General features: G+C 41.5%; 1 protein-coding gene across 1 annotated transcript in view; it reads left to right on the top strand.

Annotated features, from left to right (window-relative positions):
• The window catches only part of svild (supervillin d), a 115,496-nt gene extending 92,166 nt beyond the window's left edge, over positions 1 to 23,330 (top strand). The window contains 9 exon segments of the mRNA XM_064923657.1: positions 7,078 to 7,232; positions 7,430 to 7,535; positions 12,721 to 12,925; positions 13,109 to 13,242; positions 15,231 to 15,386; positions 15,540 to 15,683; positions 15,976 to 16,088; positions 16,469 to 16,624; positions 17,754 to 23,330. Coding sequence (XP_064779729.1) covers positions 7,078 to 7,232; positions 7,430 to 7,535; positions 12,721 to 12,925; positions 13,109 to 13,242; positions 15,231 to 15,386; positions 15,540 to 15,683; positions 15,976 to 16,088; positions 16,469 to 16,624; positions 17,754 to 17,840 — 1,256 coding nt within the window. The 3' untranslated portion in view covers positions 17,841 to 23,330.
• The last annotated feature ends 1,445 nt before the right edge of the window (positions 23,331 to 24,775 follow it).

The following is a 24,775-nucleotide window of genomic DNA, read 5'->3' as shown; positions in this document are numbered from 1 at the left end:
ACGTCATAATAATCTACTAAAGTTGCTGGGTGAAGGGCCACTGTGGGTGAGTAATGTTGTCCTACGAACGTCATAATAATCTACTAAAGTTGCTGGGTGAAGGGCCACTGTGGGTGCGTCACGCTATTAGATGTAACGTATTGTATCTCTATGTGGGGTAGAAGTAGTACAGGGGGTTGTTGAGAAGAGGGATATTTTTGCACGCTGTAGTTAGTAGTTCCAGATGCATGGAGGAAAAGACTATTGAGAAACTCCAGCTCACTGGTATCGTATCTTGAATATTTCAAAAACAATTAGTTGGATCCCATCAAAAGTTTTGATCAATGCTTTACCAGGATTAAATACACAGTGATAGATACGGATGTTTTTGCCATATATGTGTACCATATATGTGTATATGTGTTGGTTCTTGAAGAATAATATCTCATGAGCTGAATATAGCTAATGTCAGCCATTCAGCTAACTAAGTTAGTCCCAGATGAGTTTTCCAATGGAGCCATCTGGAGAAGGAAATGAACCAGCGCTGTAGGAGCTGTATCTACTACTTTGTTTCGGGACAAACTGGATCACTCAGAGTTCCAATGCGGCAACCGTTTGCTTTCCAAGGATTATAGGCTCGGTGTGGCTTCCTTGATCACGCAGATAGCCAGCCTACATAAGAAACTGGGGGAAACGCAGAGTGGAATGTTTACCACTTGCGCATGTTGGATGTATTTCCGTCTTGTCGTTTATCGTTATATCCGACTGGCCGGTGTTGCTCGGAGTTCGTTCGCCAGGGGAGCCATCTCCTACCTCTCCTCCCCCATCTGATAGCCGAGTCGAAGCAAGAGGGCGCATGGCAATCAATGATGGTCGCGTGTCACGAGCCGTGGAAGCCGAAGACAGCGGCCTGCCGCAAAGCTGCCCTACACTCCCAGCGAGAGGCCCTGGAGCCTGATCTTCCTTGCATCTTAGTCACTGGGGGTACCTGTGTCTGCGGCCACTGTGCCTACTCCTATCCTTCCCCTACGATTTCCACGTCGGCGAGTGTCCGCCCTTGCTCTGGATCGTGCTGGGCTTCTCCATCTGTCAGAGGCCTGCGCGGCTTTCCTCGTCCTTCTCGCCGGCCGTGATTTTGGGCAGCTCCATGGTAAGAAATGTGACTGTTTTTGCACCAGGAACTATGTCCTATGCCGGAGCATGAGTAAATGGCATTACTAATCTGCTCCCGAATGTACTACGGCAGGACATGGACATCGATTCTCTCGTAGTCCATTTGTATTTTAATGACATTGCGAAGTGCAGCTCTGAAAAGTTGAAACTGGATTTCAGGGTTGATTGACTCTCTGCTTGACACTAATAAAACACCCATCATATCCGGCCCGGTGTCCTCTCTGAATTGTGGCATTGAACAGGATTATTTCTCCTCACAACTGGCTATGTGATTTTTGCAGCTTAATGGGTGTAACTTGTTGACAATTTTGATACCTTTTGGAAACAAAACACGTTTTATAAAGAGGATGGGATCCACCCAAATAATTTGGGTTCCTGGACCCTTTCACAACATTATAAGGCTGCGTTGAGACAATGACTTATCAATCAATGACCCAAGCTCAGCTCAGTTAATTCCTACCATTGTGTTCCTGAGTCAACATAATGCTTTAACAAATATATATTATACCAAGGACATTGGTAGACATAATGTAAGTAACCTAATTGATGTCTCTCTAACTGCCCCGAATGCCTCTGCTTATCCAACAGCTATTGTATGCAGCAATCATGTCTATCGAACCCGATTTGTGCTGTTAGCACTGAGGCATTGTGCCCTAGTAGGAAGTCTACTGTGTGCAGTTCACCCTGCACGAACATAAATAACATGAGGATGTCTAGTTCTGCAAAGCTTCCCAATGAAAACAAACATCCATGAAAAGTGCTCAAAATAGCCCACATTAACATATGCAGCTTAAGAAAATAAGGTTCATGAAAATAATAACTTGCTAGTAACAGATGACATTCATATTCTATCTCATAAACTCACTTAGACAATACCTTTGTTACAGTGGTAGCAAAGCAATATAACATTTATAGGAAAGACAGAAATGCCAGTGGTGGAGGTGTTGCTGTTTATATTCAGAACCATATTCCTGTAAAGATTATAGAGGATCTCATGTTAAATACTATTGAATTAATATGGTTACAGGTTCATCTGCCTCACCTAAAGCCCATTCTGGTGGGAAGCTGCTATAGACCACCAAGGGCTAACAGTCAGTATCTGGCTAACGTGTGAAATGCTTGATAATGTATGTGATATCAACATAGATCTATTATTTGGGTGATTTGAATATTGACTGGCTTTCATCAAGCTGCCCACTCAAGAAAAAGCTTCAAACTGTAACCAGTGCCAGCAACCTGGTCCAGGTTATCAGTCAACCTTCCCGGGGTAGTTACAAATAGCACAGGAATGAAATGATCAACATGTATTGATCACATCTTTACTAAATGCTGCAGAAATGTGCTTGACAGCAGTATCCAGATCAATTGGATGTAGTGATCACAGTATCATAGCCATATCTAGGAAAACCAAAGTGTCAAAGGCTGGGCCTAATATAGTGTATAAGAAGTCATACAATAAGGTTTGTAGTGATTCCTATGTTGTTCATGTAAAGAGTGTGTAATGAGGAGTAAACAGACATAGCACTTGACAAATTTATGAAATTACTTATGCCAGTTACTAATAAGCATGTACCCATTAAGAAAATTACTTTAAAAACTGTTAAATCCCTGTGGATTGATGAGGATTTTTGTTTTAATCGTATGGTTGAGAGGGGTGAGGCAAAAAGAATGGCAAATAAGTCTGGCTGCACAACTGATTGGCAAACTTACCTCAAATTGAGAAATCGTGTGACTAAACTGAATTAAATGAAGAAGAAGAAGAAGAAACTACACAATGAAACAAAGATAAATGACAAAGAATGATAGTGATAGCACCAAAGCTTATTCATTCAATTACATTTTGGGAAAAAAGCTACTACAGCAACAGTTGTATAGTTACAGAATTGGTGGAAAGGAATGTTTGTCCTAAATATAAGCATTATATTTTGGACAAATCATTCACTAAACCCTAAACCTCAACTAAATATTGTAATAAATCATGTGGAAATTGAGCAAGTTGAGGTGACTAAACTGTTTGGAGTAACCCTGGATTGTAAACTGTGTCATGGTCAAAACATATTGATACAACAGTAGCTAAGATGGGGAGAAAACTGTTCATAATAAAGCACTTCTCTACCTTCTCAAAACTTCTTTGGGATAGCGGGCAGCATTTTCACTTTTGGATGAAAAGCGTGCCCAGAGTAAACTGCCTCCTACTCGATCCCAGATGCTAATATTTGCATATTATTATTAGTATTGGATAGAAAAAAAACCTGAAGTTTCTAAAACTGTTTGAATGATGTCTGTGAGTATAACAGAACTCATATGGCAGGCAAAAACCTGAGACAAAATCCAAACAGGAAGTGGGAAATCTGAGGTTTGCAGTTTTTAAACTCAGCCCCTATTGAAGTTACAGTGGGATATTGGCTTCCACTAGATGCCAACCGTCTTTAGAAACTTGTTTGAGGCTTCTACTATGAAGGGGGGCTGAATGAGAGGGGAATGAGTCAGAGGTCTGCCAGCAGCCTCGATCTCAGTCAGGAGCATTCACATGACAGGTAGCTCTCGTTCCATTGTTTTTCTACAGACAATGGAAATCTCTGGTTGGAACTTTATTGAACATTTATGATAACATCCTAAAGATTGATTCTATACATAGTTTGATATGTTTCTACGACCAGTAATATAACTTTTTGGAATTTTAATCCGAGCATTCCGCTGGACTTGCATGCGCGTTTCGATTTGTTTACCAAACGCCCTAACAAAAGGAGGTACAGTGCCTTGCGAAAGTATTCGGCCCCCTTGAACTTTGCGACCTTTTGCCACATTTCAGGCTTCAAACATAAAGATATAAAACTGTATTTTTGTGAAGAATCAACAACAAGTGGGACACAATCATGAAGTGGAACGACATTTATTGGGTATTTCAAACTTTTTTAACAAATCAAAAGCAGAAAAATTGGGTGTGCAAAATTATTCAGCCCCTTTACTTTCAGTGCAGCAAACTCTCTCCAGAAGTTCAGTGAGGATCTCTGAATGATCCAATGTTGACCTAAATGACTAATGATGATAAATACAATCCACCTGTGTGTAATCAAGTCTCCGTATAAATGTACCTGCACTGTGAATAGTCTCAGAGGTCCGTTAAAAGCGCAGAGAGCATCATGAAGAACAAGGAACACACCAGGCAGGTCCGAGATACTGTTGTGAAGAAGTTTAAAGCCGGATTTGGATACAAAACGATTTCCCAAGCTTTAAACATCCCAAGGAGCACTGTGCAAGCGATAATATTGAAATGGAAGGAGTATCAGACCACTGCAAATCTACCAAGACCTGACCGTTCCTCTAAACTTTCAGCTCATACAAGGATAAGACTGATCAGAGATGCTGCCAAGAGGCCCATGATCACTCTGGATGAACTGCAGAGATCTACAGCTGAGGTGGGAGACTCTGTCCATTAGACAACAATCAGTCGTATATTGCACAAATCTGGCCTTTATGGAAGAGTGGCAAGAAGAAAGCCATTTCTTAAAGATATCCATAAAAAGTGTTGTTTAAAGTAGGCTCCAGCCTACTGTGCTGTCAAATCAAATTTATTTGTATAGCCCTTCTTACATCAGCTGATATCTCAAAGTGCTGTAAGAAACCAACCTAAAACCCCAAACAGCAAGCAATGCAGTTGTAAGTCGCTCTGGATAAGACAAATGACTTAAATGTAAATGTAAATGTAAAGTTTGCAAACACCTGTGGGAAGAAGGTGCTCTGGTCAGATGAAACCAAAATTGAACTTTTTGGCAACAATGCAAAATGTTATGTTTGGCGTAAAAACAACACAGCTCATCACCCTGAACACACCATCTCCACTGTCAAACATGGTGGTGGTGGCAGCATCATGGTTTGTGCCTGCTTTTCTTCAGCAGGGACAGGGAAGATGGTTAAAATTGATGGGAAGATGGATGGAGCCAAATACAGGACCATTCTGGAAGAAAACCTGATGGAGTCTGCAAAAGACCTGAGACTGGGACGGAGATTTGTCTTCCAACAAGACAATGATCCAAAACATAAAGCAAAATCTACAATGGAATGGTTCAAAAATAAACATATCCAGGTGTTAGAATGGCCCTGTCAAAGTCCAGACCTGAATCCAATCAAGAATCTGTGGAAAGAACTGAAAACTGCTGTTCACAAATGCTCTCCATCCAACCTCACTGAGCTCGAGCTGTTTTGCAAGGAGGAATGGGAAAAAATGTCAGTCTCTCGATGTGCAAAACTGATAGACATACCCCAAACAACTTTCAGCTGTAATCGCAGCAAAAGGTGGAGCTACAAAGTATTAACTTAAGGGGGCTGAATAATTTTGCACGCCCAATTTTTCAGTTTTTGATTTGTTAAAAAAGTTTGAAATATCCAATAAATGTCGTTCCACTTCATGAAATTGTCCCACTTGTTGTTGATTCTTCACAAAAAAATACAGTTTTATATCTTTGTTTGAAGCCTGAAATGTGGCAAAAGGTCGCAAAGTTCAAGGGGGCCGAATACTTTCGCAAGGCACTGTATATGGACATAAATTATGAACTTTATCGAACAAATCAAACATTTATTGTGGAACTGGGATTCCTGGGAGTGCATTCTGATGAAGATCATCAAATGTATTTATTTCGGCTGTTTTGGGCTCTGTGCGCCGTACTCAGATTATGCTTTTTCCGTAAAGTTCTTTTGAAATCTGACACAGCGGTTGCATTAAGGAGAAGTTTATCTAAAGTTCCATGCATAACACACTTGAATTTTCATCAATGTTTATAATGAGTATTTCTGTGAATTGATGTGGCTCTCTGCAAAATCACTGCATGTTTTGGAACTACTGAACATAACATGCCAATGTAAAATTAGATTTTTGAATATAAATATTCACTTTATCGAACAAAACATACATGTATTGTGTAACATGAAGTCCTATGAGTGTCATCTCATGAAGATCATTTAAGGTTAGTGATTAATTTTATATCTATTTGTGCTTTTTGTGACTCCTCTCTTTGGCTTGGAAAGAGAGAGAAAAATCAGACACTGTGGCTGGATTAACGAGAATTGTATCTATAAAATGGTGCCTAATACTTACTTGTCTGTTTGAGAAATGTAGCTAGCGGAACCACGTTCCCAGACAGGTTAACAGCACTATCAACAAGGCAGGTCCTACAGGCGCTAGTTTTATCACACCTGGACTAATGTTCAGTCTTGTGTTCAGGTGCCACAAAGAGGGACTTAAGAAAATTGCAATTGGCTCAGAAAAGGGCAGCACGGCTGGCCTTTGGATGAACACAGAGAGCAAACATATTAATAATATGCATGTTAATCTCTCCTGTCTCAAAGTAAAGAAGGGATTGACTTCACCACTACTTGTATTTGTGAGGTGTCGAAAGCACTGAGCTGTCTGTTTAAACAACTAGCACACAGCTCAGACACCCATGTATACCCCACAAGACATGCCACCAGAGGTCTCTTCACAGTCCCCAAGTCCATAACAGACAATGGGAGGCGCACAGTTCTACATAGAGCCATGACTACATCGAACTCTATTCCACATCAGGTAACTGATGCAAGCAGTAGAATCAGATTTAAGACAAACATAGGCACAGCCACATGCATACACACACATGATAACATACGCACTATACACAAACTTACACATGGACTTTGTGTTGTAGATATGTGGTAGTGGAGTATGGGCCTGAGGGCACACACTTAGTGTGTTGGGAATTCTGTAATGAATGTATTGTAATGTATTTAAAACTGATTCATTTTGCCGGACCCCGTGAAGAGTAGCTGCTGCCTTTGCATAATACATACAGATAGCTTAGTATATCTTACCTGTCTTAACCCGACAAATATTATATTACACCATTGATGTTGTAATTTGTATGTTTGTTTGTTTAATTATTTGTCCTCCAGTGGGTAAGAGGCAGAAGCCGGGGGAGCTGAGTAGTGGGGGTCCCGGTCGGGAGCGCAGCGCCTGTTTCTTCTGGCAGGGCCGTCACTCCAGCGTCAGTGGCAAGGGCACCTCCGCACTGATGACCGTCGAGCTGGGGAACCACAGGGGGGCACAGGTTAGTCCACAGCACCCAAAAGTGTCACTTGTGCAGGGATGCCTAACTATTACCCAGGAAAGTTTACCCTCCTGCAGGCTCTCGCTCCAGCCCTAATCTAGCGCACTTGATTGTATGTATGAATTTGCTATTCAACAGGATCTTGATTGATTGAATCCGTTGTTACAATGGGTTCTGTCTTTCTTACTGGTGGTTAGGTGTTGGTGGCACAGGGCAAGGAGCCTCCATGTTTCCTGCAGCTCTTCCAGGGAGGCCTGGTCATCCAAAAGGGTAGCAGAGAAGATGGTAGCGTCAACAACACAGGTATATGCAGAGCTCTAAAGTCTGACCATTTCGTTCGCATACATGCTTAAAAATATTTTGCAGTGCGACCTGCATATTTTCATTTGGTAGCACCAGTGCACCTAGAAAAAAATGACCCTGGTAATAATTGTTGTAATGATTAGTCTTCACTCACCTGTTGTTTTGGAGAGAAGAAAGCGAGCGCATATTTGTTGCCATCATGGTTATACCATTACGACAGCTTGTTTGTAGCCGAATCATTTCAAAAGATTTGACACCTATGATATGACCTATATTACCAACTTCCTTCCTATGGCAGATCCTACACCTAGTAGGCTAAGGAGCAGGCGTAGGGTTTTTAATTGGGGACTATCTTCATCACAATACGCATAGAAAATAGCAATGTATATTTTCAGAAGCCAGGTGAGTCTCGTGTTCATATTTCAAAACCTCCACAGGCTTTTGGAGTTATCTAATAGCTACATAATAGGCTACACTTGATTTAGGCTACTTTATAGCACGCTAAATGTTTCTGATAAGTGATGAGCAAACAAATAGATCATATTCACCTCCACTTATTTGCCCAGCCAGATATTAATTAACCAAATACAGACAAAGATTCAGTGGAAATAAATCCGATTGATTATCAGACAACTCGCAGGCTTTTGGTTGGGGGTAGCCTTGCCCCGTGAGTGAAGATCGAAATAATCCACTAGGCTACGTAACACATAGCAAAATGTTTCATGTGCCTTAATAACAAACTCATAGGTTATCTGTAAATGTTAATGTTAATTACTAGCATAGTTTATTTCTTGCAGAGAAACAAATGATTCTTCCTGGCAAGCCTTGATTGGCTGACATAATGACGGGGCTGGTCATGCCGGATGATGTGTTCTGATTGGCCATGCCACAGGCTACTGTCTGCAACATAAAGGGGTCTTCCCTGAACAGTAGTCTACCGCAAATGTTTGTTTTTTTTAACTTCTTGAAACTCCCCATCCCGGATCCGGGTTTGTGACTAAAGCCTCAGGCTCATTAGCATAACGCAACGTTAACGATTTCTGAAAATCGCAAATAAAATGAAAATAATGCGTCTGCTCTCAAGCTTAGCCTTTTCTTAACAACACTGTCATCTCAGATTTTCAAAATATGCTTTTGAACCATAGAAATTGACTAATTTGTGTAAGAGTATGCAAAGCTAGCATAGCATTTTGAGTAGCATTTAGCACGCAATATTTTCACAAAAACCAGAAACCAAATAAATAAAATCATTTACCTTTGAAGAGCTTCTGATGTTTTCAATGAGGAGACTCTCAGTTACATACCAAATGCGCAGTTTTTCCTGAAAGCGTCTGTGTGTAGGAGAAATCGTTCCGTTTTCTACATTGCGTCTGGCTACCGAAACGAACCGAAAATTCAGTCACCTACAACGTAAAACTTTTTCCGGATTAACTACATAATATCGACCGAAACATGGCAAACGTTGTTTGGAATCAATCCTCAAGGTGTTTTTTCACATATCTCTTCATTGATATGCAGTTCGTGGAAGCTTGCTTTCCTCTCTGTATCGCATGGAAAAATACTGGCAGGTGACTTTTGCACACCAATTTCGGCGCAGGACACCGGGCGGACACCTGGTAAATGTGGTCTCTTATGGTCAATCTTCCAATGATCTGCCTACAAATACGTCACAATGCTGCAGACACCTTGGGGAAACGACAGAAAGGGCAGGCTCATTCCTCTCGCATTCACAGCCATATAAGGAGACAATGGAAAACAGAGCCTCAAAAATCCTTGTCATTTCCTGGATGCCATCTCATCTTGGTTTTGCCTGAAGCTCACGTTCTAGGGCACGCACAGAGAATATCTTGGTATTTCTGGACACGTCAGAGTGTTTTCTTTCGAATGCTATCAATTATATGCATAGTCGAGCATCTTTGTGACAAAATATCTTGTTTAAAACGGGAACGTTTTTCATCCAAAAATGAAATGGCGCCCCCATAGATGTAAGAGGTTAAGATAATAGGAATGGACACCTGCAAACGTGTTGCTACAGCTCTCAACAACACTGCATCCCTGAATTTAACTGCTGTTATCGACAAAGCTCAGTGGGAGACTGTTGTGATGGACAATTTAATGTGACATCTTTTTACCGTGTAGATCAGCTTTAATATTGTTGATAGTTAGTGGCTTCCAATGTAACTGCATCATTTCCAGTCACCACTCCACAAATTTCTTGCTAACAAATTATAGTTTTGGCAAGTCGGTTAGGACATCTACTTTGTGCATGACACAAGTAATTTTTCCAACAATTGTTTACAGACAAACAAACACAAATACATTTACAGTGGGTCAGAAGTTTACAGAATTCCAGAAAATGATGTCATGGCTTTAGAGGCTTCTGATATGCTAATTGACATATTTTTTGTCAATTGGAGGTGTACCTGTGGACGTATTTCAAGGCTTACCTTTAAACTCAATGCCTCTTTGCTTGACATCATGGGAAAATCAAAAGAAAACAGCCTAGACCTCTGGAAAAAAAAATTGTAGACCTCCAGAAGTCTGGTTCATCCTTGGGAGCAATTTCCAAATGCCTGAAAGTACCACATTCATTTGTACAAACAATAGTATGCAAGTATAAACACCATGAGACCACGCAGCCATTGTACCGCTCAGGAACGAGACATGTTCTGTCTCCTAGAGATGAATGTACTTGGGTGCGAAAAGTACAAATCAATCCCAGAACAACAGCAAAGGACCTTGTGAATTTTCTGGAGGAATCCGGTACAAACCTATCTATTATCCACAGTAAAACGAGTCCTAAATCGACATATAACCTGAAAGGCCACTCATCAAGTAAGAAGCCACTGCTCCAAAACCCGCCATAAAAAAAGCCAGACTACGGTTTGCAACTGCACATGAGGATAAGGATCATTCTTTTTTTTAGAAATGTCCCTCTGGTCTGATGAAACATAAATAGAACTGTGCGGATATAATGACCATCGTTATGTTTGGAGGAAAAAAGGGGAGGCTTGCAAGCCGAAGAACACCATCCCTACCGTGACGCACGGGGGTGGCAGCATCATGTTGTGGGGGTGCTTTGCTGCAGGAGAGACTGGTGAACTTCACAAAATAGATGGCATGAGGAAGAAGTATGTGGATATATTGAAGCAACATCTCAAGACATCAGTCAGGAAGTTGAAACTTGGTCGCAAATGGGTCTTCCAAATTGACAATAACCCCAAGCACACTTCCAAACTTGTGGCAAAATGGCTTAAGGACAACAATGTCAAGGTATTGGATTTGCCATCACAAAGCCCTGACCTCAATCCCATAGAGAATGTGTGGGCAAAACTAAAAAGGTGTGTGCGAGCAAGGAGGCATACAAACCTGACTCAGTTACACCAGCCCTGTCAGGAGGAATGGGCCAAAATTCACCCAAATTGTTTTTTTTATTTTTTATTTCACCTTTATTTAACCAGGTAGGCTAGTTGAGAACAAGTTCTCATTTGCAACTGTGACCTGGCCAAGATAAAGCATAGCAGTGTAAACAGACAACACAGAGTTACACATGGAGTAAACAATTAACAAGTCAATAACACAGTAGGAAAAAAGGGAGTCTATATACATTGTGTGCAAAAGGCATGAGGAGGTAGGCGTATAATTACAATTTTGCAGATTAACACTGGGTTGATAAATGATCAGATGGTCATGTACAGGTAGAGATATTGGTGTGCAAAAGAGCAGAAAAGTAAATAAATAAAAACAGTATGGGGATGAGGTAGGTAAAATTGGGTGGGCTATTTACCGATAGGCTATGTACAGCTGCAGCGATCGGTTAGCTGCTCAGATAGCAGATGTTTGAAGTTGGTGAGGGAGATAAAAGTCTCCAACTTCAGCGATTTTTGCAATTCGTTCCAGTCACAGGCAGCAGAGAACTGGAACGAAAGGCGGCCAAATGAGGTGTTGGCTTTAGGGATGATCAGTGAGATACACCTACTGGAGCGCGTGCTACGGGTGGGTGTTGACATCGTGACCAATGAACTGAGATAAGGCGGAGCATTACCTAGCATGGACTTGTATATGACCTGGAGCCATTGGGTCTGGCGACGAATATGTAGCGAGGGCCAGCCGACTAGAGCATACAGGTCGCAGTGGTGGGTGGTATAAGGTGCTTTAGTGATAAAACGGATGGCACTGTGATAAACTGCATCCAGTTTGCTGAGTAGAGTGTTGGAAGCAATTTTGTAGATGACATCGCCGAAGTCGAGGATCGCTAGGATAGTCAGTTTTACTAGGGTAAGTTTGGCGGCGTGAGTGAAGGAGGCTTTGTTGCGGAATAGAAAGCCGACTAGATTTGATTTTAGATTGGAGATGTTTGATATGTGTCTGGAAGGAGAGTTTACAGTCTAGCCAGACACCTAGGTACTTATAGACGTCCACATATTCAAGGTCGGAACCATCCAGGGTGGTGATACTAGTCAGGCGTGCGGGTGCAGGCAGCGAACGGTTGAAAGCATGCATTTGGTTTTACTAGCGTTTAAGAGCAGTTGGAGGCCACGGAAGGAGTGTTGTATGGCATTGAAGCTTGTTTGGAGGGTAGATAGCACAGTGTCCAAGGACGGGCCGGAAGTATATAGAATGGTGTCGTCTGCATAGAGGTGGATTGTGGGAAGCTTGTGGAAGGCTACCAGTCATGCTTGACCCAAGTTAAACAATTTAAAGGCAATGCTACTAATAGTTGAGTGTATGTAAACTTCTGTCCCACTGGGAATGTGATGAAAGAAATAAAAGCTGAAATAAATCACTCTCTACTATTATTCTGACATTTCACATTCTTAACATAATTTAACAGAGAATTTGTACTAAGATTAAATGTCAGGAATGGTGAAAAACTGAGTTTAAATGTACAACTACTAATAATAATAGTAATGTATTACATTTATACTGTCTATTCAATATATAGCACTCTTTTCATTACTCCAACGGTCATCTCAAAGGCTCTTTCAAAACAAAATCTAAATGAGGGATATGGCTAGTAGCTGGGCGATCACTTTTTTTAATTTAATCACTTAGCACTACTAGAACGGATGCCTTGAGTGGCATTAAAACACAGTGCTTGTGTTTACCACACGTTGTCTGTCTGTTTTGTGCCACTGAGCTCGTGTGCGCCTACTTGAATTTGTCCCTGCGTCTCCCTGTCCAGGCTGGCATCTGTATTGCGTGCGCGGGGAAGCCACGGTGGAGGCTTCCCTGGTGGAGGTGGAGTGTTGCTGTGCCAGCCTGCGTTCCCGTGCCACCCTGGTTCTGCTGGATGCCCACCAGGGACAGCTATACCTGTGGCACGGGTGTAAGTCCCACGCCAGCGCCAGGGAGGTGGGCGCCAGGGCTGTGGAAAGGCTCAAGCAGAGGTGAGTATCCTATACAGTTTGTTTATGGGAGCGTCTGCAGTCTGCTTTATTTTAATGTATCAACTTTTCAGCTCTGACCAAACGTAAAGCAATCACATTCGGTTTCAGGCTCTGACTAGTTTAGGCTCTGACTAGTTTGGTGTGCCGTTCATGTATACAAGTGTGTGTGTGTGTGTCTACCAGGCATCCTTCTGAGCTGGGCCTGAACAGTAACAGCAGTCTGAAGGTGGAGGAGGTAGAGGAAGGTACGGAGCCAGTTGGGTTCAGGAATGCTCTGGGACAGCAGGACAGGAAGGCATACGACTGCATGCTCCAAGGTACCGTACCACTTCTTACAGTAGCATTTTCACACTCACATTTTCATATCGCATTCTGACTATACTGTAACGCACGTCTTATCGCTAGTCTTACCGTTACATAGATATTCCTTAACTTAACAGGCTCCAATACTGTAACATACAATGCAATGAGACCCCTTGACATTTTCCACATTTAGTTCCGTTACAGCCTTATTCTAAAATGTATTTAAAAATAAAATCCACATCAATCTACACGCAATACCCCATAATGACAAAGCAGAAACAGGTTTCTTTCTTAAAATAAAAAAATGACATTTTACATTTACATAAGTATTCAGACCTTTTACTCTGTACTTTGTTGAAGCACCTTTAGCAGAGATTACAGCCTCAAGTCTTCTTGGGTATGATGCTACAAGCTTGGCACACCTGTATTTGGGGAGTTTCTCCCATTCTTCTCTGCAGATCCTCTCAAGCTCTGTCAATGAATGGGGAGTGTCGCTGCACATTTTTTTTCAGGTCTCGCCAGAGATGTTCGATCGAGTTCAAGTCCGGGCTCTGGCTGGGCCTCTCGAGTACATTGAGACTTGTCCCAAAGCCATTCCGGCATTGTCTTGGCTGTGTGCTTAGGGTCATCGTCCTGATGGAAGGTGAATCTTCGCCCCAGTCTGAGGTACTGAGCATTCTGGAGCAGGTTTTCATCAAAGATCTCTCTGTACTTTGATCCATTCATCTTCCCCTCGATCCTGACCAGTCGCCCAGTCCCTGCTGCTGAAAAACATCCCCACTGCATGATGCTGCCACCACCATGATTCATCATAGGGATGGTGCTAGGTTTCCTCCAGACGTGACGCTTGGCATTCAGGCCAAAGAGTTCAATCTTTGTATCATCAGACCAGAGAATCCTTTTTCTCATGGTCTGTCCTTCAGGTGCCTTTTGGCAAACTCCAAGCAGGCTGTCATGTGCCTTTTACTGAGGAGGCATCCGTCTGGTAGAGATGGTTGTCCTTCTGGAAGGTTCTCCCATCTCCAATGTGGAACTCTGAAGCTCTGTCAGTGACCATTGTGTTCTTGGTCACCTCCCTGACCAAGGCCCTTCTCCCTCAATTGCTCAGTTTGGCCAGGTGGCCATTTAAGAATGATGGAGGTCACTGTGTTCTTAGGGACCTTCAATGCTACAGAACGTTTTTGTTACCCTTCCCCAGATCTGTGCTTCGACACAATCCTGTCTCGAAGTTCTACGGACAATTCCTTTGACCTCATGTCTTTGCTCTGACATGCACTGTCAACTGTGGGACCTTATATAGACAGGTGTGTGCCTTTCCAAATCATGTCCAATCAATTGATTTTACCACAGGTGGACCCCAATCAAGTTGTAGAAACAGGATGCACCTGATCTCAATTTTGAGTGTCATAGCAAAGGGTCTCAATACTTATGTATACATTTGCAAAAAAATCTAAAAGCCTGTTTTGCTTTGTCTTTATGGGCTATTGTGTGGAGATTGAAGAGGACAAAAATAAATAAATCAATTTTAGAGTAAGGCTGTAAAATATTGAAAAAGTCCATGGTTCTGAATACTTTCCGAATGCACTGCACAGGCTCCTTACCATAACAGACTCCAATACCATAACAAACTGACTCCTTACCGCAACACATTCTTACTGTAACGTATACGTCTTATTATAACATACACTCCCTGGACGGTAACACACTCTTAATCGTAACTCACACTAACCGTACCGTAACGCGCGCTCCTTACCTACCGGAACGCGCGCTCCTTACCTACCGGAACGTGCGCTCCTTACTTACCGGAACGTGCGCTCCTTACTTACCGGAACGTGCGCTCCTTACTTACCGGAACGCGCGCTCCTTCACTGTCACTTTGGATATTACCATCTGCCAGATAATTATATGCTGCTATTGTCCTGCACCAGCTTCACAGCCAGCTTAACTCAGTCACCTGTGTTGATGTGGTTGTTTTTTACCTGTGTGGTGGTGTTTGGTCCAGATCCAGGGAAATATAACTTCACCCCGCGACTGTTCTGTCTGAGCGCCAGCTCGGGAGTATTTGAAGGGGAGGAACTGCTGAGCCCGGCCCGTGTGACTGGGGCCGTCATGGCCATGCCCTTCCTCCAGGAGAATCTATACTCTGTGCCACAGCCAGGTACAGACCCCAGACGGATAGCTCCATCTCTCTCGCTCTTCTTACTCATTCTGTTTCTGTCCACAATATTTCATGCGTGCACACATCCTCTCTCCTTTCTACACCTCTCTTTCATTTAACTCCCTCCACCTCCCTTACTCTCTCTCCCTCCAGGCCTCTTCATGCTAGATAACCGTATGGAGGTGTACCTGTGGCAGGGCCGGCAGCCTGACGACGGAGAGTGTACAGGCTCAGCCAAGATCCGCTGGGAGAACCAGAAGAAGTGTGCCATGGAGACTGTGCTGCAGTACTGCAAAGGTCAGTCAGAGGTCACGAGAGAGGGGGAAGACGTTGACGGAGAGGTGAACAGAAGTCTAAGAGAAAGGAAAAGGAGAGAGTTAAATCTTATGTATTATGATCATTATTAGATGTATTAGATTCAGCAGAGGCTATATTGACACAGTGCTGTTAAGGTTTTGTGTATTCATATGTTTAAGTAGATGTAGTGAATATGATATAGTAGTGTAGGTTACTATTGATAATGTTGTATGTATATGAAGGTTGCGGTAGTTGAGTTGACTATTGATAATGTTGTGCTGTCGTATTTCAGAGAAGAACTCTCGCCGCCCCCCTCAGGCCTACCTGGTCCTAGCGGGCTCTGAACCGCTGACCTTCACCAACATCTTCCCCTACTGGGAGAGAGATCCCAACATCACCACCCAGGCAAGAGACTGACTGCCCTACTCCCCTACTAATACAATAATACCCTTCTAGTCAGCAATAAAGTAGTTGATTGTGAGAGACTTAACACATATCTTTGTGTTAAGGGGGGTGGGAATCTTCCTGTATGGTGGATTAATGTTACACTGGTAACCTGAAAAGTGATTGTATTAACAACAACAAAAATGTCATAAACCTCCATGTTAGCCATACAGTACATATTGTACAGCCTAAATTGTGAACACAGTTGTACTTTAACAGGGGAGGGGTTAGGGTGGTGCCTTCCCCTAATGGAGCATGTTGTGTTTTTCCTTTTAATTCTGAGTATGATACGCTGTTGCTGATTATCTTGTGTGTGTGTGTGTGTGTGTGTGTGTGTGTAGGCGGAGGGGGCACGCAACAAGGTGACCCTGGTGCAGGACGCCCTGAACTGGCTGAGTAAGAACCAATACTCTGTGGAGGAGCTAACGGCCAAGCCTCTACCAGAAGGAGTGGACCCCCTCCGCCTGGAGATCTACCTTTCAGACCAGGACTTCCAGGTACAGGGATTTCCTGGAACCAGACTGGGGCTCGGTGGAACTGAAACTATTTAGCTGAGTGTAAAAAGTTGTATTGATATATTTAAAAAATAAAAATAAATATTTAATCGACACATTTACAACATTAAAATACTATGTACAACCATCCAACAGGGTGTAAAAGAACACACAAAACATCTGAAAGGAAAGACATCATTTATACTTAGATTAACAGTACATATGGCTTTACAATTGGAGCAAGGTTTTATTGTTTTGAAATATTGGTTAATTTAACACACAAAAGTTGTATTGATACATTTTGAGAGTGAATGGGATTGAGGTAGCCGAGTGGTTAGACTCTGCACTGAATATACAAAACATTAAGGACACCTGCTCTTTCCATGACATACTGTAGACTGACCAGGTGAAAGCTATGATCCCTTATTGATGTCACTTGTTATATCCACTTCAATCAGTGTAGATGCAGGGGAATAGACCGGTTAAGCAAGGATTTATAAGCTTTGAGACAATAGAGACATTGAATGGCACACATACATAATCCGAGGGTGAATGGGCAAGGCTGAACATTTAAGTGCCTTTGAATGGGGTATGGTAGTAGGTGCCAGGTGCACCGGTTTGTGTCAAGAACTGTAACGCTGCTGGGTTTTTCACACTGCCCAATGGGTTTCAGGAATTGTCCACCACCCAGCCAACTTGACACAACTGGGAATCATTTGAGCCAACATGGGCCAGCATCCCTGTGGACCGCTTTCGACACATTGTAGAGTCCATGCTTCAATTAATTAAGGCTGTTCCGTTTAACAAAACAAATTATAAATGATATTTCATCTATGAATAAATTATCTATAGGGAATCTGTTTTTAACTTGCATTTAACCACATACACACATCAATCTCGAACATGCACATTGTCATCTGTGTATAATTTGTCATAATTCTGAGTGCACTCCATGACTCGAGAGCTGTTTAGAGAACCCAATTGGGTTGTTAGCGAAAATGACACCCATTTATTCATATTACCGGAGTGCTTTGTCTGGTACCGAGGGGAAAAAATAAACTGCTGCGACATAATGGTGATGAATATGACTGCTATCACACTTATTCTATTTTCCTATGAATGTCTGTTACAGAGGGTCTTGGAGATGACTCACACCGAATTCAACGCCCTGCCAAACTGGAAACAGAAGAACCTGAAGAAAAGCAAGGGCCTTTTTTAAAAAGTTTTCCTTTTTTGTTGTTGTAAACAAACCAAAAAAACAAGAGGACATTTTAAAGTCCATATGGCACCTTTTTCATACTGTTTTGTATTCTGGGGGAAATCATGTTGTTTTTTTCATGTAAACCGAAAGAACAAAACACATGTACAGACTTGTATCTGTTTTAAAACGATAACCTCTTTTTAAAAATGCCAATTTTATAGACCTTTCCTACAAAGCAATATATTGTAGCCAAATATATACAGTATATGCAAGTGTTACCTTTTGGCAGCGAGGTTATTGTTAATTATAGTGAACTATATATGCCCCTGAATTATAAATATGTATTATAAATGTCTGTTCTTACATGTGTACTCTAGCATTGTCAATTCTGTCAAGAGTGGGAGATTGTCTTTGTGTCTGTTGTGTTGAATGGCTGTGATCAACAAAAACACTCGAGGGTCATTCATACACTTAACCATCACCTAAAAGTTGCCACCAGTTTTACGAGAAGAAATACTCATTAGCCATTCTAAGTTAGAGGCAATCTGCAGTTGCCACATATATAATGTTTTTATATATACCCATTGATTCATTAAGACTATCATTTACGAATGCCTCATTAGCTTTGTTCAACTGTCATACCCCATTTACAACCCAAAATATAAGCTTGTTTTACCTAATGTTTGTAAACTACATAAATGTCAACAAACACTGTATCGCCTCAAACCATGTTTTAAACTATAATTTTGATATCATGGTCCATAGCTTTGTCTATGAATTTGAGAGTGGTTACATTTCTTCAGCCCCATCCCTCAGCTTTTTACCAAAACACTAGTGGGGTGCATCTTTGTTAAATGTTCAATCTGCAGTTGAAACAATACATCTCTTTGTGGTGGTTTCTCCAACAGATCAAGCAATCCTGGACTAAAAAGCATTTAATGGAGAGTCTCCATTGAGAGATTTTTAGTCCAGGACGAGGCTTAATCTTTATCCGGGAAACCGCCCTTTGAGCTTTCAGGTCTCTCTTCAGGTCTCTCTTGCAAAAGTGATTTTATCTTATTGAGACTAACCCATATTAGGGGCGGCAGGGTAGCCTAGTGGTTAGAGCGTTGGACTAGTAACCGGAAGGTTGCAAGTTCAAATCCCCGAGCCGACAAGGTACAAATCTGACATTCTGCCCCTGAACAGGCAGCTAACCCACTGTTCCTAGGCCGTCATTGAAAATAAGAATTTCTTCTTAACTGACTTGCCTAGTTAAATAAAGGTAAAATAAAAATAATTAAAGATTAAATAAAAAATTGGTTAATACTAAATGGTATAAAAAAAAGAAAACAGGTGCTAGATTTTTTGTGGGGTTTTAAGTGTTATGAATACAGTTACACCCTAAGAGCCGGTTTCCTGGACAGTTCTGTACTAAAAACCTCTTCCAATTGAGAATCTCAAATGATTTTTGGTCCAACACAACGGTTAATCTCTGTCCGGAAACTGGACCCAAATCTTTGGAGTGACTGCATGTGTTTGCCAATGGTGTGACTGCTTCTCTAGGACCAAACCTCTGAATGTATTGTACCTCTTCACTATGAAATTCTTGGAGTGTGTGGTGGATGAGTAAGAGTTACAGTGCCAAGTGAAAGCCTGCAAACCCTTGCACAGTTTTTACATTTTGCACCCTGAAACTGAAATCCCCCCAAAATATTCAATAAGTATTTTTTTCTCACTGATCTACACACCATACTCCCCCATTTTCCAAGAAAATTTAAATTTTTCAATTTTTTTTCAATTTTTATTCACACCCCTTGATGTGGCACATCTGAATATGTTTATTTGGAAATTATCTTCATACAAAATCACACATTGTAGAATGAGGTCCATGCAAAAGATTTGGTTTTCCTGATTTAAGAACAACTTTCCCTGTCTCTGTAAGGTACCTCAATTGGATAATGAATGTCAAACAGTGATTCAACCTCCGAGCCACACCCAATGAGCTTTAAAAGCATGTCTGGGATACATTTTTGGACAGGCATAGATCAGGGGAGGTTTAGAAATAATTCTAAGCCACTGAATATCCCATTGAGTGTTGTCAGGATCTCGTCACGGTATCTCTGTGCATTCTAATTGCCATAGATGATAAAATGCAATCGTGTTCGTTGTTAGTAGCTTACAGTATGCCTGCCCATACCATAGCCCCACCATGGGGCGCTCTGTTCACAACGTTGAAGTCAACAAGCTGCTCACCCACACAACGCCATACACGCTGTCTGCCATCTGCCCGGTACAGTTGAAACCGGGATTCATCAGTGAAGACACACTTCTCCAGCATTGCTGTGGCCATTGAAGCTGAGCATTTGACCACTGAAGTCTGTTATGATGCCAAACTGCAGTCAGACAAGTCCCTGGTGAAGGCCAAGAGCACGCAGATGAGCTTCCCTGAGACTGTTTCTGACAGTTTGTGCAGACATTTTTTGGTTGTGCAAACCCACGGTTGTATCAGCTGTCCAGGTGGCTGGTCTCCCGCAGGTGAAGAAGCCGGATGTGGAAGTCCTAGGCTGGCATGGTTATACATGGTCTGCGGTTGTGAGGCTTGGTTAGAAGTACTGCCAAATTCTCTAAAACAACGTTGCAGGTGGCTTATGGTAGAGAAATTAACATAAGTATCTGGCAACAGTTCTGGTGGACATTTCTGCAGATGGCATGCCAACTGTATGCTCCCTCAAATTGACACATCTGTGGCATTGTGTTGTGACAAAACTGCACATTTCAGTGGCCTTTTGTTGTCCCCAGCACAAGGTGCACCTGTGTTATGATCATGCTGTTTCATCAGCTTCTTGATATGCCACACCTGTCAGGTGGATGGATTATCTTGACAAAGGAGAAATGCTCACTAGCAGGAATGTAAACAAATGTGTGTACAGAATTTGAGAGAAATAAGCTTTTTGTGCTAATGGAACATTTCTGGTATCTTTTATTTCAGCTCATGATACTAACACTTTACATGTTGCATTGATAGTTTTGTTCAGTATACTTCTGGTGTTCCAAAACGCAATGATGCTGCTGGTCTGATCGAGGCTAGGTTTTTAGCATCCTCATGATGGGTATAGGGCAAATTTGAATATCATGTAGCCTAAAACTTTCGATGTTACATTAAGCTGGGTGAATGGAATATAAATAACAGTCATCCAATATGCTGTAATAGAAATAAGACCATGCTCATAAAAAAATAATAATGATAATTGTCCTCCCTAATCCTAAATTGCACCTACCGCCACTGACCCAGACACTGCAACGTTCTGGCTGTCAATCCTAACTGAGATGTGAGGGAGAATGGAAACTGCTCAGGGACATCACTATGGGATTTAAGATTGTTTTAAAATGGCCGCAGAATTCAATGGCTGAGCTGAGAGAACAGTGCATGGATCAACAACATTACATTCACTCAACATTACTGGCATGTAGGATGAAGTGAAAAGAAAGAACCCTGTGTTTAAAAAATTGAGGCCGTTAAAGCTTGAATCTGCATTAGAGTAGGTGAAACAGTGCCACTGGTCGCCCCAGGCTCCATTTATCGTTTTGTTTATGAACCGAGGAGAGGAGTATACAGCATCTTGGTAAAAAACAAATCGCAGTACATACTCCTCTGTTCTATCACGGGTGCAATTGTGTTTTTGGTTTGAAGTAACTTTTGTTGTTGTAATATTGTAACGCTACGTGGCAGTTTCATAGCTATGGATTCCAGCTTTAAGTAATACTACAGTACAACATGGCAAAGATTCATTGTTTTGCTTCAATTAAAATCTTAAGGTATGGGTTCAATTTAACACATCACAGAGTGAAATTCTCTATTTTCAAGTATTGGGGTGGCAGCATCATGTTATGGGTATGCTTGTCACTAGCAGAGACGAGGGAATTTGTCAATATCAAGATCAATATGAAAGGAGCGAAGCCCAGGTAAAAAGTAAGAGGAAAACCTGCCTCAGTCTTCTGAATACCTAATCTGTGTGTGTGTGTGTGTGTATGCATTTATACTGTATGCGTGTGAGTGGTGAACCAACACTGTTGAACCTTTCCAAGAGGTGCTGAGTGGTCCAGTCTCAGTCCTGACTTAAATCTGCTTGACTGTCACAAGGTTTGACTATTGAGCTTGAGCAATTTAGATGACAAACTGCCTTCAGAAATGATTCTCACCCTGGACTTTTTTTATTGTCCTTTTTGGTCAAAGATCCACACAATACTAGTCAGTGGAAGAAAAATTCAACGATTTGTTAACAATTAATGAAAAATAATGAATTATCAACCCCCTGAGTTAATATATGTTAGAATCACCTTTGGCAGCAATTACAGCTGTAAGTCTCTTAAGAGCTTTGCATACCTGGATTGTACAATATTTTCCCATTTATTCTTTAAGCTCTGTCAAGTTGTTTATTTTTTTTTAGCTTTATTTAACTAGAACAAATTCTTATTTTCAATGACTGCCTAGTGGGTTAACTGCCTATTCAGGGGCAGAATGAGAGATTTGTACCTTGTCAGCTCAGGGATTTGAACTTGCAAACTTCCGGGTTACTAGTCCAATGCTCTAACCACTAGGCTACCCTGCTGCCAATCCCTGCTGTTTGATCATTGCTAGACAGCCATTTTCAAGGCTTGCCAAGCCACTCGTGAATATTCAATATAGCCTTGGTAAGTAACTCCATCTTTGCGAGGCATTGGAAAACCACCCTTGCCTTTGGTTGAATCTGTATTTTGAAATTCCCTTCTCAACTGAGGGACCTTACATTTATCTTGTATGCATTTGTGGTACAGAGATGGTGTAGTCATTCAAAGAAATCACGTTAACCACTATTATTGCACGAAGAGTGAGTCCATGCAATTTATGTGACTTGTTAAGCACATTTTTACTCCTGTATTTATTTAAGCTTGCCTTAACAACGGGGTTGACTACTTCCTGACTCAATACATTTCAACTTTACAAATAAAAAAAATTAAATTAAGAAAAAAAATCTAAAACCAAAATTCCACTTTGACCTTATGGGCTATTATTGTGTGTAGGTCAGTTACACAAAATCTCAAATTCAGGCTGTAACACAAGAAAATGTGGAAAAAGTCCAGAGTTGTGACCTTTCTGAAGGCACTGCATGTTGCCCTAAGAGTTGTGCAAAGTTGGTAGAAGATTAAAAATGATGCACAGCTGTAATTGCTGCCCGTAGGTGCTTCCGCCATGACTAAACTCTGAGGTGTGAAGACAAACACAATCAAGACATCTTTGTTTTTATGAATGAGCATTTTCTGTCATTTTTCTTTCACTTGGAAAACGTGGAGTATGTTGTGTAGATCAGTAGTGTTGGGCATAATGCCAACCCAGTAGATAATGGGCATAATGCCAACCCAGAGATGGCACTAGTGGGGCACCTATCTGGCATATATAAACTGGTTCATTATGAGTGTCTGATTAGGATGTCGTGACCTGTAACATGTTTATACCCGAGTAAAGGATTATGTTTGAACTTCACCAAACTCTCCAACGTGAGTTATTCACATACACATATAAACATGTAGGACAAAAATCTGTATTTCCTTTTTAGATTGAATTTCAAGGCAGCAGAATGTGAAAACTACAAGGTGTGTGTGTGTAGACTTTCACTAGGCACAGTATTAAGCTGCCTTCATAGCTACAACTGTATGCACAAATGGATAGTACCAAATGTGCCCTTTTTAACCATGTTACAATATAGAATATACTGTTTCAAATATACTGTGGATACATCTGCCTTGTTTGTCTGTGTTGGATGTCAATGATATAGGCAAGTTGGATAAGATGTTTAGTTTAAAATGTACATTCAATAACATTTCATATACTGTACAATGGCATATAGGTGAAGGGGAAAGCACAAACAATCTGGCAACTTCAGTTTACTTTTTTTTTGATAGAAGTTTGGATTCCAGGCTAACTCTTGTCTGGATTCCAGGCTAAGGCCCTAGTGCTTCAGGTTTTAAAAATACATTTTCAACATGTCATGATTTTTTATAAACACCAGGTGGCGGTGTTGACTTACTAAGCATGTAAGTGTATCTTTCCCCAGGTTATGGGGATTCATTACAAATTCAAGCATTGCATTTTAAATCAACACATTTTTGAGCAGAAGCATATGGTGATGATGATAATACTAACAAATATGGCTGTTAATTATCTAAGGCTTAAGCAACACGGCCTTGCTGAATCGACTACCCCCAAGGTGGGTGCAATTTTTTTATCAGGAGAATAGTTTCTAGGGTCTATCCACTAACCATCAGTGTCCAAAATTGCACGATGGATTTTCACTGTGTCCTACCTGACTCGTATTGTACATAGTGTAATGGCTGTAATAATATCTGCTATTTTAGATACCCATGATACTACCGGCTAGGTATTCGGTATCATCATGGTCCCTGATGCAAACACAACCTCTGCTTCTGAATTTGTTTACACACACACACACACACATCTACACACTTGTCCTCCTCTCTCTCTCCCTCACACACACACACACACAGATGTGAAGTCATTTCCACAGCAGATGGCCTCAGCCAGCGATGGCTTCCTGGAACAGCGGGCTGTGTTCGTTTTATTTATTTAATATCTCTGTCCTGGGAGCATTAATCACATGGACCATGCAGCAGCTTGTTGGCACAGGTGTCAGACAGACCGAGACCAGGCCGCCACACAACGCTGCTGCAGACCAGCTGGGAAACAGTGCTGTTAATAAGACTCCAATTAATTTGGAGTAATAACATGATGGGGATGGGCTGGTTTTACCGGACCCACAAGCCTAGTCCTGGAATAAATAGCATTGTTAAAATGAGATCTAGTGTGATTTTTGTCCAGCACAAGGTTTAATCCGGGTCCAGGAAACCAGTAATGGAGCTGTAGGCTACAAGATACATAATACTAATAATTAAGGTTTTATAAGAAATAGTTCATT

Source organism: Oncorhynchus masou, chromosome 18, assembly GCF_036934945.1.
Source record: "Oncorhynchus masou masou isolate Uvic2021 chromosome 18, UVic_Omas_1.1, whole genome shotgun sequence".
Lineage (NCBI taxonomy): Eukaryota > Metazoa > Chordata > Actinopteri > Salmoniformes > Salmonidae > Oncorhynchus > Oncorhynchus masou.
Note: the sequence above shows the minus strand (reverse complement) of the source record. Positions and strands in the feature narration are given on the sequence as shown.